Source organism: Eimeria acervulina, genomic scaffold, assembly GCF_000499425.1.
Source record: "Eimeria acervulina Houghton genomic scaffold, Eah_scaff289, whole genome shotgun sequence".
Taxonomy (NCBI): domain Eukaryota; phylum Apicomplexa; class Conoidasida; order Eucoccidiorida; family Eimeriidae; genus Eimeria; species Eimeria acervulina.
In genome coordinates, this window is record NW_013549914.1 from 1 (window position 1) to 18,910 (window position 18,910).

General features: G+C 49.7%; 4 protein-coding genes across 4 annotated transcripts in view; 1 reads left to right on the forward strand and 3 right to left on the reverse strand.

Annotated features, from left to right (window-relative positions):
- Nucleotides 1-151: 151 nt before the first annotated feature.
- Nucleotides 152-2,047, forward strand: EAH_00030960 (NAD-dependent deacetylase, putative; the record flags this gene model as incomplete). The annotated part of the gene is made up of 5 exons (XM_013396118.1): nt 152-393; nt 636-715; nt 946-1,137; nt 1,562-1,620; nt 1,891-2,047. Coding segments are annotated over 5 exons (730 nt in total), but the record flags the coding sequence as incomplete, so codon positions are not given.
- A 1,170-nt stretch (nt 2,048-3,217) lies between these two features.
- EAH_00030970 (hypothetical protein) lies at nt 3,218-6,624 on the reverse strand (the record flags this gene model as incomplete). The annotated part of the gene is made up of 7 exons (XM_013396119.1): nt 3,218-3,265; nt 3,427-3,560; nt 3,736-3,898; nt 4,180-4,410; nt 4,600-4,812; nt 5,206-5,356; nt 5,498-6,624. 7 exons carry the CDS (start codon nt 6,622-6,624, stop codon nt 3,218-3,220), a joined length of 2,067 nt encoding a protein of 688 aa, XP_013251573.1.
- A 1,527-nt stretch (nt 6,625-8,151) lies between these two features.
- On the reverse strand, nt 8,152-13,609 carry EAH_00030980 (oxidoreductase, putative; the record flags this gene model as incomplete). Its single annotated transcript, XM_013396120.1, has 16 exons — nt 8,152-8,175; nt 8,397-8,515; nt 8,743-8,890; nt 9,061-9,426; nt 9,600-9,930; nt 10,076-10,252; nt 10,407-10,646; nt 10,777-11,284; nt 11,432-11,602; nt 11,800-11,887; nt 12,032-12,298; nt 12,442-12,635; nt 12,754-12,837; nt 13,010-13,156; nt 13,265-13,363; nt 13,477-13,609. 16 exons carry the CDS (start codon nt 13,607-13,609, stop codon nt 8,152-8,154), a joined length of 3,096 nt encoding a protein of 1,031 aa, XP_013251574.1.
- Nucleotides 13,610-16,168: 2,559 nt separating this feature from the next.
- Nucleotides 16,169-18,910, reverse strand: part of EAH_00030990 (hypothetical protein, conserved) — a gene marked incomplete at both ends in the record, with an annotated part of 6,541 nt that continues 3,799 nt past the window's right edge. The window contains 3 exons of the mRNA XM_013396121.1: nt 16,169-16,179; nt 16,415-18,296; nt 18,586-18,664. Coding sequence (XP_013251575.1) covers nt 16,169-16,179; nt 16,415-18,296; nt 18,586-18,664 — 1,972 coding nt within the window. The remainder of the gene's footprint in view (nt 16,180-16,414; nt 18,297-18,585; nt 18,665-18,910) is intronic.

Below are 18,910 nucleotides of genomic sequence, written 5' to 3' on the forward strand. Positions count from 1 at the left end.
ACTTTCAGGGACCCGTCAGATGGACTCTGGAGAAGGTAACGTACATGGATATATATATATATATATATATGGATGTTATAAATCTGTACTATATGTGTGCGCATGTATGTGTATTTTTCTGCATATAAATAATTTCTTCGCTGCGTTGCAGGTATGATCCAGCAGTGTACGCGACGATTTGGGGCTTTTGGAGGCAACCGAGCAAGATATGGCTGTTGCTGCATGAGTTTCTAAACGAGAATGAGCCTGTTCCTAATAGAGCGCACTTGGCTTTAGCTCGTCTGGAGGCCCTGGGCATCGTGCGAGCGGTGATAACTCAAAATGTTGATAATCTGCATCAAGATGCAGGGAGCAGACGCGTTATAGAATACCACGGCAATCTCATGAGTGTGGGTGTACGGACACCTGAACGCCGATTTTCTTACACCGGGTGTATACTGTGCTCTTGGCTCACTGCTTGCTTACTTAGGGTGTAGGGTTTAGGGTTTACGGGTAGCATGTGGGGTTGGTTTCCGCTGCTCGTGGAAAAGCACTTAGAGCAGCTTGAGCCAGAACAACTATTCGTAGCGCATTTTACATTTCGATGGAGAGTTGTGTTTCTGCTTATTTGCGGCTGTCTCCACGCTGATATCCAGTTACTCCCCCTCTTTTTGCACTGCCTGCTCAGGCCTCGTGTTACCGGTGCGGAGCGAAGATGCAGCTGACGAAGCAAATGGTCCGGAACCCTTCATTTAAGAAGAAGTTGCCCCCGAAGGTGCTTTCCTATGCATGCATTCAGAAGGTCTTTTCCTCTCTTCTGCAGCAGAGGATTTGGTGGCGGTAGTTCAGTCTCTTTCTTCAATACGAGATAGATGAAACGTAGTGCGAAGTAGACGAGCATGCAACCGTACAATTCATGTTTACTGAGGAGTTACTTCTTTTCGTTTTTTTGTTTTCTTTTTGCAGTGCGGATGCGGCGGGTACTTCAAGCCTGATGCGGTGTTGTTTGGAGAGGGGATTCCGTCTCAAGCTGTGAGCGAGGCAAATAAAGAAGCAGATGCATGCGACTTGCTGCTAGTTGTTGGGACTTCTGCTACTGTACATCCAGCATCGGATATACCATACAGAGTCATGAGGAAAGGCGCAAAGGTCATTGAGGTCCGCTCAGCACGTGAAACGGAAACTTTTATTTAGTCGGCCGTCTTCCACAACTATTGCATTAATTGCCCGAATAAAAACCATCACTTTAATTGCCCTTATAAAAGCCATTCATTCAATTACACTCATCAAGAAACATTCTTCCACGTTGTAGTTTAAGAAGATGTTAATTTTGTTGCGCATGTTGTTGGTCGCCAGTTACGCATTTCTTTCTAATCTTTCTTGTCCTAGCGACCAGGGTCCAAGTCGAAGTTTTTTGTTAGGCTGCAAGTTGTGGTGTGCTCTTGGTGGGGAAAGATATATGCATGCATATATGCTTGCATGCATGCTTGCATGCATGTAACAACTGCACAACATGCATGTAGAGTTTATGCTGAACCCAGGAGTCGGTGCTTGAAGTAGTTTGATACGTTTTTTACCTCAGGTCAATTTAGAGGAGACCGGTTTGACGAATCGTATATCGGACATGATATATATTGGCAGGTGAGTGCGTAGTCTTTCAAGGATATCTATTTTATTTGAATTTTATATTTACATATATATTTTTTATTCTCACGTGGGCGTCTCCACATGAGAACGCGGGGCATATTTTCGTGTGCGTGTTTCTTGCGTGTACTTTCTGCGCACGCACCTTTCAGCAAAGAGTGCTTGCATGGACGCATGCATGCTTGCATGCATGCATGCATTGGTAGATTAGATTGAACTACTGCTTCTGTCTGTAACTGCTGCAACGCGCTGCTGCCGATGCTGCAGGGCGAGCGATCTCATGCAGACGCTGCACCTGCTGGAGCCTTATCCACCGGAGTCAGCAAGCGAAGGAGACTCTGCTGCTGCTGCTGCTGAGGTCCTCACCGAACCGAACACACGAACAGAAGCACAAGAACCCCCGGCAAGGGGGAGCAGCGACTGAAGGATCCCGAGTCGAAGTATGTTCATCTGCATTATTACAAGTACCATGAATACTGTGTAGTATTCAGTGGATTATAAATAATAACATTGAACTTTTCTGGTGCCGTAGGCATTCAGAACGGCGACTTGGGGAGGAGCAACGACCACCAGAAAGCCACCTATTGTAACACAAACTTTAGTGTGTCAGTTTTTTAATATACAAAATATGTATGCATGCATGCCTGTATATATATATATTATATATTACATATATATATACATATATGTACGCTATATATATATATATATATATATATATATATATATAGCGTTGTGACGAAGTATAGGGCCTAAGCCGCAATTGCGGTAGGAGTATGCCTGCGTATTGGGTGCGTCAGCACATGAAGAGGCGAAGCTGGCTCTATCAAACGTCGCAGTGAGGAATCTTCATTAATTCAGTTGCACAGAGAAGACACGGTACAGATGCGTTAACGGCTTCGTGCATACAGCCTACGAAGTGCAGGCTGTTCGCATGCAGCGGGGAGATCAGCGGCCTTGGCTTACCAGGCGCTGCCTTTCTGTGTATGTAAAGATACGTGCGTATGTGCGCATGCGTATATATGTTGTATGGGCACCGGCTTGCCTGAGGAATTGATTGGTGACTGGAGTGTTGGCCTTCCGGCCTATTGCAGTAGAATGTTTGTGCCCTCATCTTTGGGAACAGACGAGAATGTTGCTTTATGGCGGTGTTTCCGTCCTAAAAAGATCTGTTTGCTGCAACTACTGCATTGAACTACTGCAGTTATTGAACTTTTAAGCCTAAGGAAGAAACTCTTTGGCAGTAGGCGGATGAATGGAAGTAGCAACAGTCAGCAACCCCATACGACGGTATCCAGAAACGAAACGAAATGCCCCTACATCTACTAACATCGCTTTTTTGTTTACGCGATTTGATTTTGCTTGTTTCTCACCCAGAAAGCCAGGCGGAGCAAAAAGAACAGCGATAAGTTTTCGTTTTACTTGAAGCAGTCTCCACATATCCTGCAGCTCCCCAGCAAAAAACTTAAATATATTCATACGGGAAATGAGCCATCAGCGACTACCGCTGCGTTTACACCTCCCTGTAAAAGTACTTCGCTGTGAAGTAGAAATAGGAGCAATGAATCCATCTTCACCTGGATGGTGGTTTGCATCAAACGCTCGCACCTCCGATGGTCAAATAAGACTCCAATATGTCGCCCTAACACAAAAATGGACACACCAGCGCACCCTTCCGCCTCGTGACCGCACGGCCAGCAACGCTCGCGATAGAAACCTTGAGTAACTGCAGTATGCACAGCAACTAGGAGGCTGCAAGGCTCGCAAACTAAGATTAAACAAGAAACGCACACCCACACCCACCACGCGGAGCTGAAAACGGGAGGATCGGTCATGCAAAAGACCTTTGCGAGTCAAAGGGAATATGATGGGTGCATCCTGAGGCACCACTTGACACTGCAGGCCCCAAGCTCGCTGGGCTGCTGTTCCTGCCGAACCTGCAAACACAGATCACAGCAAGTGCTTGTAAGAATAAAGATGAAGCAACAAAGGAATGGAGCAGACCCTTCTTATCTGAATACCACCCACTAAACTAGTTCAACACAGTACAACGTCAGCGACACAGCTGTGGCGAAGTGCCCCCCACGCATCAGAAGATCTGATTACTCTTACCTTTTTGCACTGCTCGGTAGAGAGAGCGTCGGACGAGCACATCAATGCCTGAATACTCGGTGGATTCATGATGTAATTCAGGCTCCAAGCATTCTGCACGTACCAAAAGCACACCACGCAAAGTACGTTCCCGGAACCTTTGTAGATGACGGAAACGACTCACCTAACCACAAGCACCACTCAGAAGAAGCAGATAAACGCAAACTCGCAAGGCGAATGTCGTCTGCTATTATCGCTGAATTCTGCGGAAAATCGCTGCGACTTGCCAGCCCTTTTCAGCCTTTCTGTGGACATATGCCGGTATTGATCGCCATCAAACCATTCGAGGTACTGCATTTCCAAGCTGCATCCTTCATACAAGCCGTTAGCAGCTGCTTCGAGAGCTTTCGACCCTGAGAGGACCCTCGGCACTCTCCTTGCGAGATTTATGGGCATCCAGCGCACCGTGGACACATCAGCAGCGCCTATTCCGTTAGAGAGAACCACTGGCACTTCAACGAAATCCCCTACACAAACGGGACCCAAATGCGACAACACCGCCTGCCCGGTTTCATCGCCGTGGAACCTGCACAGGTCACGGTGCAGCCACAGCCGCCGTTTGCTACCCAAAGGCGCAACTGCAACAGAGAACATCGGCGCTTCCCGTCGACACTGGTCTGCAGGCTCCTTCCCAGTCTGAAAGCAAACAAAGAAAACAAGGTACATGAACAAACGAATCTGCAAAGAGCAAATCATTTCAGATCCAGCTGAAACGACCTCCCACGCCATCTACTCTACGAGAACATCTATCCTTCACGAGCACGAGGGAACACACCTTTGCTTACTTCCTAAATTAAAACGACTTACCCTACTTGGGGGCCTTACGATTGTCGTTGGACTCTGGCCTCCCCCTGAGATGCCACGCAAAGAAGACCTGCGTGAGAAGGAGTTCCTCTCGACCCAACGAGAGGAACTATCTGCTGTCTTTTCACGGCCAGCATAACGAGGAGGCAAATGCCAGTCGTTTAGAGAAGAAGGATGCCGGTATTTAAAACAATAACCCATAGACAGCACATGGTTGGCAGCGGGGGGCAACACCTGCAACGAATAACATACAAGTGAATCTGCTCAGTGAAATGTAAACATAAATGCAGAGGCCCACTGGGCTCCAGCTAATCATTCGCGCAACATCACGTTGCTTCCATCATGACGCAGCCGCTCTCCCTACCTCCCTGCAAACTGTTTAAAGTCTAGCGTTTAGGGTCTAAGGTTCTCAGCAGCAGCAGCTAAATGCATGCACTGCAACTGAGTCTTCATGAGTCAAGAGGTTCGTGATGTTACAACAGTTAAGACTGCTGTGAACGCACAGAAAAGTCCTCTACTGCGCCGCTTTTTAGTGTCTGGTTCACCGGCTTTTGCAGCAACAAACCCCAATGACAAAACCAACAGCAAGAACTGATGTGTCGTCGTTTTTCGAGTACACTGACTGACCTTGGCTGTGATAACCCAATCCAGTCGAAACCCCTCTCCTTGTGCAATGTGCAGTGCCTGAAGCTTCACCGTAGCGCTCACAGGCAAAAGGTACTTCCCATAAGATGCCTCGAAGCCTCTATCGATGGGGGCGCACATCTCAGCAAGGGCACTGCAAAACAACAAAAGCCAGAAGACAGCAACAAAAAAGCGCATTGTGTGGGTCCGTGCACAGATTTTATGTTATTTAGTCTAAACAGTGCAAAATAAATCATGCCCTGTCGCTGACAAAGCTCGCACAAAGCCGCCTCACTTGCTTATTTTCATGAACCAGTGCACGCAAACACCCATGCAGGCGCCCAAAGGCCGTCCAAAGAGGAACGGCAACAAAGTCTGCAGCGCTCTGCCTTCAAGGAAAGGAAGATGATTGCATGCAGGCCCATAAGACATATTTTTATCTGAAGGAGAAGGGTCCTGAGACGAAACAACTGCCCCAGCAGCAGCAGCTCTCTGCCTTGTAGTTGTTGACGCGCCCTTCTTCGAAACTTTTGATGGAGTGCACGCCCCTAAGGCTGAATTCGGCGACAGAGGGCAAAACATTTCATGTTCTTCCTCTTGCACAGCAGGGGCCCCAGCAGTGTGCGCCTCAGGGGCCTCTTCAGCACGTTTCTCGGCGGCCTCTTCGAGGGCCCCAGTTGCGTGAGGATCACCACTTCTCACTGCGCGCCTCTGGGTATTTTCCCGCCGAGTTCTTTCATGCTTTACTCTTGGCATTTCTTTCTCTTGTGTGACGAGAGCCGCATCTAATTGCTTCGGCCTGCTGACGTGACTAGGAAACGCATCCACAGCGTATACCTTCTGTGTTCTCTGCGCCACATCGCCGTCCTTGCTACTGCTTCTGCTTCTATTGCTGCTGCAGGTGTTGCTGCTGCTGATCTCTCGCTGGTGCTGCACCTGCTGCTGCGGGGTCTCTGGGGTCTCTGCTTTCCTCGAAACCGTCGGCGAGCAGTGCGCCATAGAGGGAAACGGCAGAGGCGACTGTGCCCTGACTTGCGGAGCTTTGGCCCTGGTGAATGACTGAGACAGGCCCCCCAAGGTGTCATCTAATGACGCTGCTTCGAACTCGTCGGGGGCCCAATCCGAGTCGGTGGTTTCAGCTACGCTGAGGGTTGGGGGGAGGACGGGCCCCGTAGATGCCGGCTCCTGTAGCACTGGACCACTGGACCTCGAGTTTTCTCGCACAACAGGCTTCTCATGCTGCTGCCTTTCTGAGGCCGTCACCTGCTGTTCGCCCCCGGGGCCCCCCCAGCAACCGGCACCAGAATCTGTTGGGTTCGTCTGACGGACCGCCGGGGGAGGGGGGAAGCGGGCCTCTATGGAGGCCCTCACCGCCAAATAGCCATCGAGAGGAACACAGGGATGCGACGGCTGGTTGCCCATTGACTCGGTTTGGAAGTTCAATGAAACAACGCCAGGCCGGAGCAAGTGGAGCGACAGCACAGAAGAATGCGGCTGGGATGCGCAGCTGTGGTCCCCAGACTTTGAAGAAGAAGCAAACACAGATAATTAAATACACAAAAAATCGAAGTATAGACAACGCGCATGCATCACCTCCTTTGAAACGTGTGTGCGCTCCAGTTAGTTGCACTCGTCGGTCTGCTGTTGCGTCTGCTGCTACCCGCAGAAAGCGCACATTGTTGAGAAAGTGCTGCTCGCCAGGACTTCTGTAGGCCTACTTGAAGTAAAGTAAAATACCTAAAAACAAAAGACACCACTGGAAAGAACACACGAAGCCCCAGAACCTCCTCTCCAATGTGGGCTTGCTTCGAGGGGCCCAGCGGGCCTGCTGCCGGGCCTGACCGACCGTTTTGCGTGCGATCTTACGTAGTCCAATGAAGGAGATTCTGTTAATTTTCTTCAATAAAAGTCTGTATTCATCAACGAAAAAACCCGGAGGCAACAGAAGTCTCAGCTTTTTTGCACAGTTGGTGGCAGCCCGCAGCCAACGGACCGCCTACGGCGGACCGCGTGCAGCAGCTGCAATTAGAAGGCGTTCGGCAGCTGCTGTTGCTTTTGTCGTCTGCTTTTTCTTTTCCTCTGTTTATCCTCAATAGACTTCTTTAGGCACTCGAGGAAACGCTGCACAGACAGGCGAGACGCTGGAGCTCTCGCCCCCATACGTGTTCTCGTTTGCAAACCGGCGCGGAGAGTGGCCGTTACAAGTTGATGCAATCTCTGCGGCCATTATTTCTAAATCTCAGCAACAGGAAATCACCCTCTATGAATCATAGAAGACAGTACATGTGTAGAAAGAACAGCGAAACACGCTTGCACGTCATGAAGTGCACGTGCATTTCGTGTTCATGTATGGAGGCTGTTTTTGTTCTACACGGAATGCATCTGCAGTTCCTACGCTCCACATCGTCATGCAGATGGTATGATAAATTTAAGCTTGGTGGATGTGTGAGCTGCTTCTCGCCTGAAGGGACGGCAGAGAAGTCCCTTGTTAGCTCTGCCAGCATCACTGAAGCTTTGTGAATCCCAACAAAGGATTAGGATATAGGGAAGTGAACGAACGAAACTGCTACTACGGTCCGCGAATTGCTAATCAGACCCCTCACCCCTCAGTTCCTTCACTGTAAAAAGAAAAACAGCTTTTTAGCTGAGCCGTGTGTTTTCTTGGGGGGAAACTCAAGGGCACAATGACACCCTAGGCTACGTAGTTTGGAGCGTGAAGAATGCATATCTGCATACTTATGTATATGCACAGGTGTAGCCTTCAAACGAGAGGCTAAATATACTGAGCTGCGCCCCCAATAGTGCGGGCCACAGCGACAGCAAAAGTGCCTTCTTGTTGGCTTCCTGACTGGCTGCCAGGGGAAGAAGGCAAGTCCTCAGCATCTATGCGTCTGGGTTTGAGTTGTTCGTTAACCTTTTCAGCGGAGCATCGTTCACATATACTGCTGTCTAAGCATTGTCTCTCCCGCGTACCTGCACAACGTCAGAAAAGATAATGCAGGGAGTTTATGTGTTGGAAGGGCCACGTTAAACTAAACAAAAAGGTGTTGTTTACGGCACACACACGAAGAAACGATGGTGCAGGCAGCAAGCGGCTTCAAAACATACCTCCCCAATGCCATGATAGTATAAACTGGGTTCATTCTGGTTAGTTGAGGGAGCACAGAAGCATCAACAATAGAAAGCCCGTTTACGCCCATGACTTGAAACTTGTCGTCTACCACTTTGCCCATCGGTGCACTGCCGTATGTATGGCCAATGCTTGTCATGTAAGACAATGCAAACTTCGCCAAAGCCTTCGGGTTTTGTGAGCCTGCATGCACAGCAAGCAGAGCGAGCTTTAGTCCAGACTGAGCAGATGCGGGCAAAGTGAAGCATTCACTGCTTTTTCTCTTTTCTTAAAACGGACTGCAGAATGCCGGCACAGCAAATTCCGCTCAACCAACTCATTGCCCTACTGTGCAGACAGTCAGCAGACCCCGCTGTTCAGTGTGCTAGTTGGTGGTGCATTTATTGCTGTTAGCAAACTGTGAAACAGACTGGGCAGTCTTGGGGGGTATGTAGCGGCCCATTGAAGGCTCGCAGGTGCTTCGCTGGCCACAGGGTTGAGGCCAAAGAATGGTGCAAGAAACTCCTCCTTCTTCACGGCACCACCGCTGTCTGCAGCATCTGCGTTTGAATAAGGATCCTGGATAGAGAAAACGAACAAGATAAACACAAGTCCATTTGGCATCAGAACCTGTCCAATTCAGAACAAGAATTGCAAAACATGATTGCAGTGAAGGACTACTGAAACAGCTGTAATCATGGCTTTAGCATTATGTAAGCCAACACAGCAAAATCTGCAGATGCACCCACCTTAATATGCTGATCTGCAAGAGTTGGCTGGCCGGGTAGGCGAATGCACTTGCTGTTTCCGTAGGTGGTGCAGCAAACATCAAGCTTTGCGCAGGTGTGGTTGTCGATGGCTTCCTGTGTGCACGGCTTCTTGCAGTCTTCGATGGCTTGTTTGAGCTCTGGCTCATTTGGGGAGGCCTTGAGCAGCTCCTCGGCCTTGATAGAATCTGCTGCCTTCTTCAGTTCATCCACCTTCTCTGAGCCTAATACCTTCTTCAGTTCTGCATCCAAACGCCGTGCCATTACCCCCAGGTGCAGAGAGGGGTCCTTTGCAGACTCGTCAGTGCCCGCCACGTGGGCACGATACGAATCAAAATCAAACCCAACCTGCACAGCATATAACAGACAAAGTACAGGACAAATAAGTGCGTCGGATGAACAGGGAGGCCGGTGGGCAACAGATACAAGAGAACTGAGACAAACAACGCTAAGTTCTAGGCTCGAGCCATGATGCTACAGATATGTACAATAAAATGCCTGCAAGGGGGTCTGCTGCTGACCGCCTCCAAGCGACGCTTAATGCCCAGCTTTTCCATCTTTTCTTCGTCTACGTTGTGTTCAACGAAAGGGCTGTAGTCTTCGTATTCGTTGCCTTCTTCGTCCTCGTAGACGGCAGGTTTCATGCGGTAAGCATCATTTACCACCATCAGACGCCGTAGGCGTCTGGATTCTGGGGGAATGAGATCCTGCAGGTACCTCTGAATCTCTGCAAAGTTCGAGGAGTGAGTCAAGAAGGGAGATGTTGTGCTGGCAAGAGTAAGAAGAATATCCAGCAGGCCATTCAATATTGCCAAAGGACAGGATTTGGGGCCCTTCTCTTGAATGATACCTCTGCGAAGACAACTCAGCCACAGCGTCTTCACTGTGCGACGTCGGTTGTTTCTGCTTTCGCCGCCACATGGGGACTTCGAAAAAGCTGATTTCGGTTGGTCTGGAGGGCGGCTCGTCTAGAGAGTCTGTTAGGGCACTGAAATACCTGTAACTGTCTCCATTTATTTGATCAACCAGTGTAGCAGTGCCTCGGATTGCATCAAACAAATCTTGTTCGTCCACAAGATACTGCGGGTCAACGACCACTTCTCCCGTCGGTTTCAGACGGATGCTTCCTCGTGACTTGGGTTCAGACGTAAAGTAGAAGGGAGCAACAGCCTTCCTGCAGAGCAAAATGTTCGTGCCAGGTTTGGAGGCTCACCCTAGGCCTCCAAACCTGACAAGCAACGCTGTGAATCTGCAACTATAGGAGCAAGATGCACCGTCACAACTTCGCAGCCGAGAAAATGCAATTGTTGAGAGGAGTTAATGCCCACCTGAGACACTTAATAACAGGCTGAGCGATCACGCAAAGAGGCTTCAAAAACACAAGGCCGAAGGGAGCACGGTAGTTCGAGCACCCCTGCAGAATCTCAGTTATAGCGTCTAGGATGGGATCCTTGCGGAAGGCAGTTGGGAACATGTAGCGGGATGCGTAGATAAACCCTTCGGCGAGCCGGTCTCCAGAAAGCTCCTCCATTGTTACAAGAGAGCACCCAAGGTTGCGCTCATTAATCCTGCAACACATGGCAGCACATCGCTGAAACAGTACGACACACGGAAAGGCCTCCCAATGCAGCGGAGAAAGCTGCGCATTCGGTGATAAGACTGCTGCGAAACCCTTCTACAGTGACACGCCAGACTCACTTCTGTCCTTTGCAGTGGGGACCGATGTGCCTGATGCCCATGAACTGGCAGACACGTGGCTGTAGAGCGGGTGCAAGATAGTGCAGCAGCCCGGGGAACATCAGGTTTTCAGGGAGGAGCACAGGGGGTTCGAACCCTGTTCTGAAGGTAGGATCATCTTCATCAATTGTTATGACTTCAACTGGCATCTCCTGGTTCAAGATCTTGTTAACCGCATCCCGGACTTCAGGAGTAATAGCTTTTTCCAGCTGTTCTTGAGACACAATCGGCTCGAAAGAAGGCTTGGAAATCAAGCGTAGCTTTGTCACCTTGTGGGGCCCCGCATCTTCTTCAGCAGTCAAGCGACGCAAGGACCTGCTGGGGTTAATGAGGGGAATGGCGTCTGTGTAGTGCTTCAAGAAGCCAGGGATAGTGAGAAAGACTCTGTCGGAAAACGCCGAACCTACCGCAGGGTTCTCCAGAATTTGATTCACCTTCAACAAGCTCAGCTGAATTGCTGGGCCGATGCCTGTAGGGAGTGCACGCAAGCATACCCTAGTTGAATGAAGCTCTCCCGTTTCTCCACACTTGGAAGCTGCTAGGTGGTAATATAAATTAAGTAAATAAGGCAATGAAACTAAAAGCTCTATGATGCTTCTTCAAGAAACATCGTCACCTGATCTGTAAAGCACAAGGGGAGTGTGCACGGCTCCCGTGCTGAGAATAATCCTTCCCCTGCCCGGATGTGAAAGGCAAACACGACGGAGATTCGTTTGGGGGTTTTCGACACCGGCGGCAATCAACACAGTGGTTGGCTCTAAGAAGGCACCAATCCACGGTGCCCAGTCTGCTCACAGCAACAGCAAGAACAAAACAGCAACAACAAGGGCTTTGAACAACAAGCGAATTACAAGCGAACAAGGCTAAAGGAAGCAGGTAAATTGAGTAGAAGCAATGCAAGCATACGCTGCTGACACAAAGTCTTTTGCGGGGGCTGGGCACACTCACCTGCGGCGGAAGAGGGGAAGAGACTCCACAAGTCACCAATCGGTCGAATGTCTTGGTACTTGGTAGGCCGATAGACGACGCAGTTGGCTGTCTTGCCGTGTGGTGTGTCAACAAAAGTGACTTTCTGCGTTGCAGACGTAGCGAGAAGCATAAGTAGCAACATGAGCAGAGCCCAACTGGAGTTATACTTGACGCTTTACTGCCACTCATGCATAAAAAGAAACGGGTATTGCAGCTGTTGATGGGCCGTTCAGAAGAAGCTGCTGACCCTGACGGTGTGTCGGGTTTTGATGAGGAGGTTGGGGGACGGCTCCAGGAGCGCGTCGGAGGCATTTCGTTGCAAGTTGTTTCCAGCATCGAAGAGTGAGTACCCTACCCACTGGTACCCCAGTCGGACAAACAAACTCGGTTCAGGATAAGAACCACCTCCCAAGTACTTGTATCCTGTCGCTGACAGCGCGTCGCTGTAAGCGTTTCCGAAGGGGGGCAGCGCAGGCATAGCTCTGGCGACTTTCCACGCAACGTAATCGTAAGCCTGAGCGAATGAAGAGAGAGCCACGGTGTCTGTGCATGTTTCAACTACTGTGAAAATGAAATATCCAAAGGCGTCTACAGCGATGGAACAGCACGACGCCTCCATTATCTATGAGCATCATGGGTACTGATGCTGAGGCGTACGTTCTTCAGCCTTGCATAGTCAATGTTATATCCAGGGAACTGGCGAGACATCTCCTTGAAAAATTCCTCTGTCTCACCAATCACTATACCCAAATTCACAGCACTGCCGCCCCCCATAACTGCACCCGAAAAGGTTCGAACCCCCTGCAGCGTGCCGACAGGTTGAGAGATGGTTCCATCGGCGAGGCCAATCCCTGAGAATGCAGAACGCAGCAGCACCGAAACAGCAGCAACATAAGCAGCTTAAAAACATAAGCAAGTGGTAGATTCTCCGACTGATCGCCCCGCAAAATGACAGAAATAAGTCCTCACCTGCCCCCCTAGCGCTCATGGCGTTTGGAGCTGTAAACTTTGTTCGTTGCATTCCGCGCTCCAGCAAAAGAACTTTCTTTCCACCTGAGTCAACCAACAACGACACAAAAGAAGTTCATATAATCGGGGAAACAGAAGCTTTACTTCGTGCGGATCTCAAGCAGGCAGCACAACACGCGTGCACAGGAGAGTTAAAAGGGAATACACTATTAAACAGTTTAACGCCGATTCATTAGCAAGCAATAAAAAAACAAACCTTGGGAGAGAATGTCCGCGGCGGCGCAGCCAGCGGCACCACCTCCAACTACAATGAAGTCGAATGTCTCATCATCAATCGGCAGGCTATCCACAAGTGAGTCGGGGATGTGTTCAGGGTCTTGTGAGAAGAATCCTCCTTTCATTTCTGAGGGGTCAAGACACCGCACAGAACGCGGGACAGCAGAACTAACAGCCGGCACCTCAACTCCTTATTCTGCGTTCTTGTTTTGTTCCTGTCGGGGGTCGCACTCACCCACAGGGTCTAGCGAGAAGTCCTTGCCAGTGATGAACTCCAGCGCCGTTCCAATAAAACGTTGGGGGGAGGGTGTTTCTTGAGTTTCCACTGAGGGTTCTGCACATATCATACATGCCTTGTTGCTTCTCGTGAATGTCTTACGATGCGGAACTATGGGTAGGCACAAAATAGGCAGCAACAAACAAACGACACTCTATCGGTACACTTACCTTGGGAGAGAGGGCTCACAGGAGTGTCAGCATTTGAATTAGCTACTGAAGTTGCTGTGGTTGCTGTCGCTGCTGCCGCTGCTGCAGCTGCTGCTGTGAGCAGCAGCGCCCGGGCTGCCCTCCCCGGCGCCATCTCTCGTCGTACAGCGAGTACGCAGTGCAGGCGAGAAAAGGAAGTGTTTCTGCACAATGATGTTGCACACACACTCATGCGTACATGGATGCATGCATTGTGAAAGAGTCTGCCTGCAAAACGAAGCCCCGATAGAATGCAGAAAGAGCATATGCCCGTTCAACCAAGTCCATTCAGCTGCGGCTGTTGCAATGTACTGTAGTGACACTATTAACATACGGACAGACAATTCATCTATCAACGTATCACACATAACTTTGAATGCGCAGGCAGACCCTTCAATTATCAGCATATCAGGTGAGGCCGGAGGCGCTGCTCCTACACCGGCACTCCAGGAACAGGAACTGCTTCAGCCCCGCTTTGCGGTTTTTAAAAGCAGTTTTTGTCCCGGCGCTAATAAACATTGATTGAAGAGAGTTGCTGAGAAAAGTGACTGAGGCGAGGGTTCAGGGTTTAACTCTAGGGATCGCTGGACAGGCGGTGTGCCCAGGCGGCGCTCACCTCGGTAGGAAGCTGAACAGTTAAATGGAGAACTTCTAGGCAAAAGGAGACGTTCTTAGGACTTTATATTCAAACTTGGTTGGGGAAAAGTGTGAAATTAGGGCTTTATTTTCCAAGAGGAGGCATTGATTTACACACTCAGCAGGAATTAACCCTGGCGTAGGAACCCTTGCCTGGTTCGGCGACGGGGTCACCTACCGAGACGCCTGAGCTCAGGCAGCTCAGGATAGGCACTGTCCTGCTCTGTTCAACCTTTTCAATTACGTTAAAAAGAACATATTCATTAAATTCCACTGAGTCGTTTCAAACGACCCGCGTTCCCTTCTCTCACCAGTGTTCATTCGTCTTGCTCGCTACGGCGAGCGCGGTCAAGGTTACCTAGCGCTCCACGTTACTATAGCTCAAGAGCTTCTTCCACAATGAATTATTCCACTATATATATACATTTAGAAAAATCAATATTGCTGTTGATTGTTCAGACGAATATTGAGCCTAGCAGGCCCTGCTGGCCACGCCCCCTGAGCGCCATTAGCTCCCCCCTTTAGCATTCAGTTCTATGGACTAAGTGCTACAAGAAGCTGCTCATACGCCAAAAAACACTAACGGTTTGCAGAGCAGACGTTCGGCGAAGTCGCCAATACACTGTCAACTTATTTTCATTGAGAACCAACAACCACCCCTCATAAATCACAGAAAACTCCATAGTTTGCGAACCCCTGCCCTAACATGTGAGGCGAGCGCTGCTGTTTCTCCTACCTCACTCATTATAAACTATCAACGCTGCTTATTTTCCTAAGGAATCTGAACAGTCCCAGCTACAGCATCTGCCTACAGGTCAATGACTGAGGCGACTGCTCCTCGTCCTCCTACCAAATGATCTGTGCTGCTTACTGTTCTGACACATCTGCAGCTAGATCTGGGGAATTCTAAACAGTCCTAGCTACGGCGTCTGTCTACAGTTTCTAAGCAGTGCAGTGCATGGAACAAACAAACTGTCACAACCTATTTCTAAACGCCCTATATTCGATGCAGAATAACCCTGCCAATCCGTTCTGTAATGGATATAATAATGAATTGAATAATAAACGTCTGAATTAGGCAGGGGAGGCGCGCAAAAAGCACTACTTTTTCAGTCAGCTCGAAAAAATCATAGAAGCTTCATTATTTTAGTGTGGGTCAGCACCGTCCATAAATAGCTTTCATGCACTTAAGCACTCACATAATGATGAAATATGTATTCAACTTTTTTTTCCTGTATTATGCAGAAATCAGAAAAACTTTATTTTCCTTTTCCACATAACACTGCACGTCGGTCAGCGTCATCCTTCATGCTAAACCAAGAACACCTGCTTCCACTGAGACGACGAATTCACAAAGACTCCAGAAACAATATAAAACCAAAAGCGTAGCCCGGCAGCCCCCTCAAAACCAACGCCGGCTACACTCAAGAAGGAATCGGTGCAGATTTGTGCACAGATTGAACCCCTTTGCTTGTCCACACAAAGACAAACTCCCCTCATTTATACCCACTCCTGCATTTGTGTTTGTGTATGGTTTTGCACTTCTTGCGCGGTTTTCCCTTGTACGCACATACCACTTTTTTTTCTTCGTATGTATGTGCGAACGTGCTCAGACATAAATACATATATATACATGCACATATACTTATGCGTATACATGCATACATACGTATATATTTACTTGTTCGTTCAAGTTCCCGTTTTTGCGTTCTTTCCGGGGATGACTTCAGGGCCTGTATATTTCAGAAACGGGAGGAAACAAAGCCCTCAAACAATTTCAATCCATACAACGCTTGCTTCCACGTTTCCCTCCCAGCATCGGCTTCATACAAAACAATTTGATCGACAGCATGATGGTGCGCAGACTCTGACGGCCAACTCAAGAGACGAAAGTGAGCTGAAAACAACAAAAAGAAAAGTACAAATCAGAAATAGATACATATTTATGTTTAAGCACATAGCTACGTACCCGTCTTGATGTGTTTATATTTTGCATAGACTGGCTTCAAACAACAAGAGTGGATCGGCTGGTTCTCAGTCAATCCCTTGCTGATAAATATTTAAAGATAACTTCACAGGTTCGCGTGCACCGCAAACAAGAACAAAGAAAAACAAAACGCCAACCAACTAGCCAAGCAAATAAAAAGGGTGAAGGGGCAGAAAGAGAGAAAACGCGCGAACACTAAACAGAAGCAAAACAAACGCACCAAACAAGCAATCATACGGACAAGCAAACAAGCAAGCAAAAACAAAACAAACGAAACAAACAAGCACACAAACTGACCCGGGTCTGTAGTTTGGACGAACAGTGAAAATCTGCGGTCTTTGCACAAATCTTCCTGTTCATGAGGCAGCGCGTGCCACGCAGCCACCCTCATAAGCACTTCCAGCATCTGCTCAGTGAGGAGAAACCTCAGAAGATTCATAAACAAACTCCCGTACCGTTCTTCCAGCATACCGCAAAGCCTTATATTTTCGTTCTCCTCTGCTGTGTACTTGTACGCCCCAAAGTAAGGCCGCTGACCTCCCTGCTGCAGCAGCTGGCGCAGCTTATGCCGTGTTGCTGCATCGCCCTCGTGAGCGGTGTTGACGCCAGGGAAGAGCACAGCAGAGGATGAAGTTTCTGAAGGCTCCTCCGCTTCATACGACGAAACGTCTCCCATCAGAGAAGCTGCACTCTTGTTGTGGGAGGCAGCGGTGCTCTGATCCTCCTTCTCATGCTTGGGAGGCGCGAACACGACAACGCCCTCTTGCCGCTGCTGGTGCTGCTGCTGCTGGTGCTGCTGCAGCTGGAGCGTATCTTGCCGCTCTGGCATGCGGCCCTGCTCCTCAATAGAGCTGGCGCGGCGGGGGAATTGTTGTTGCTGCGTCCGCAGCCCCGGTCCTCGTCTTAAATTCTCCCCTGCGGGCTCTGCTGCCGCACCGTGCGTTGCCTTGCTGCCTCCCCTGTGTTGCAGCGGCTGCTCCTCCGCTGGCAACGCACCAGCTTCTGTAGAAACAGATGGCGTGAAAGGACCTGCTGGCACTCTCTGTCCACTCACAGCTGTCCTGCCCAGCTGTAAGCTGCTGAGTAAGTCCGCAGCATCTGCTGCACCTTCCTCTCCCCCCGCCTCTGCAGCGTCATCGAGCTGCTGCCCCTCCTGTTGCTGCTGCTGTTGCAGCTGCTGCAGTTGTTGCAGCTGCTGCAGCTGCTGCTGCTGTTGCTGCTGCTGTTGCAGCTGCTGCTGCTGTTGCAGCAGCTGCTGCTGCTGATACTGCTGCTGCTGTTGCAGCTGCTGCTGCTGTTGCAGCAGCAGCTGCTGTTGCTGCTGCTGCTGTTGCAGCGGCTGCTGCTGCTGCTGATACTGCTGCTGCTGTTGCAATTGCTCCTGCGGCTGCTGCTGCTGCTCCGGATGCTCCTCCTGCGCCTGCAGAAAGAGCGACGAGGCCTGTGGGACTGTGACTTCCATCGACGGTCTAGGGAGATCTCTTACCTCATCAGGGTCTCTGGTGCGAGAAGCAGAGGGTGAAGGGCTGCCGTCTGCCCTGCTAAATCCCTCATCTGCCACTGCAGAGCCTTCATCTCGGTTTCCCCCTTCCTCGATTTCAGGTTCACCTCCTTCGCTGTGGCTGCTCATGACGTCTTCGAATGGGCGTGCCACTGGCCAGCTGCCTCCATACAGGCTAAGTTCGTCTTCCCCTGAATCATCTGCATTAGACAGCCGCCGCCGCCGCAGCCCCATGGTTTCTTCAAACTCTGCTAGCGAGTGCGCTGCGCGTTCAGCATCGTCTCCTTCGCCCTCTTCTTCTCCGCCGCCCAGCAGTTGATAAAGTGCCAGCCCGACCCGCAGGCTGTACGCCTCCAGTTCTTCCTTCGCTGCTGAATGAGGGAAATAAGTTTGAGGGAACGTCTGACAAAACATATCAGCGAAGCTCAGCAAAGGATCCTCCACTGGCAAGTTGAGCGACTCAGCTGCTGCTCTGCAGATCTCCTGCTTTTCAGCCGCGTCCTCGTTCGATCGCAGCAGCAACTCTAATAGAGACCGTACACTCCGAGTTATCGGCCAGCTGGGGCCCATGCGCCGCAGCCACTGGTGAAGGCGCCCGACATCTTCTCGAAGCGCAGCCACATAGCCGCCGAAAGCATCTTGGTGCAGCGGACCCAGAGATCGCACGTCGACGATGGTCTGCATGCACAAATGCATGCATGCAGGCATCCATTCACGAAAGCATCCATGCATGCAGGTGCATACATGCATCCATACAGCACACAGGCTTTCAGATCACGCAATAACAGCGACGACATCACCGACAAAACCCAGCAAGAGTCCTACACGCATGCACAGATAAACCAACAAACAGGAAAGCTGAGCCAGAGAGCCCTATCCAGCAACAAGAAGAAAGCAAACAAGAGCTGTAACGAACTCGCACAACACATGCACCGAAACAGAAAATTAAACAGGCAAATGCAATTACCTGGCGAAGGAGCCTTGTCAGGCCGGGGCTCTTCACATGGCCTAAAACATACGCTGACCAAGAGGCGCCGACTGAAGTACTGCAACAGACACACAAAATGCAACACAACACCCAAAGGCCAATCCTAAGGCACTCCGTGATCAACTAGAAACATTTACACATAAAAGAACAGCAACACATCATGAGTTAAGGTGTTCTCATCAACATAGCATACCTATACATAAACGCAGGTGCTAGTGAACACCCACCAATACGACGCATTTATACGTAAGCACATCACAGGAATACAACTATATGCTAATACATGATATATATATATATATAT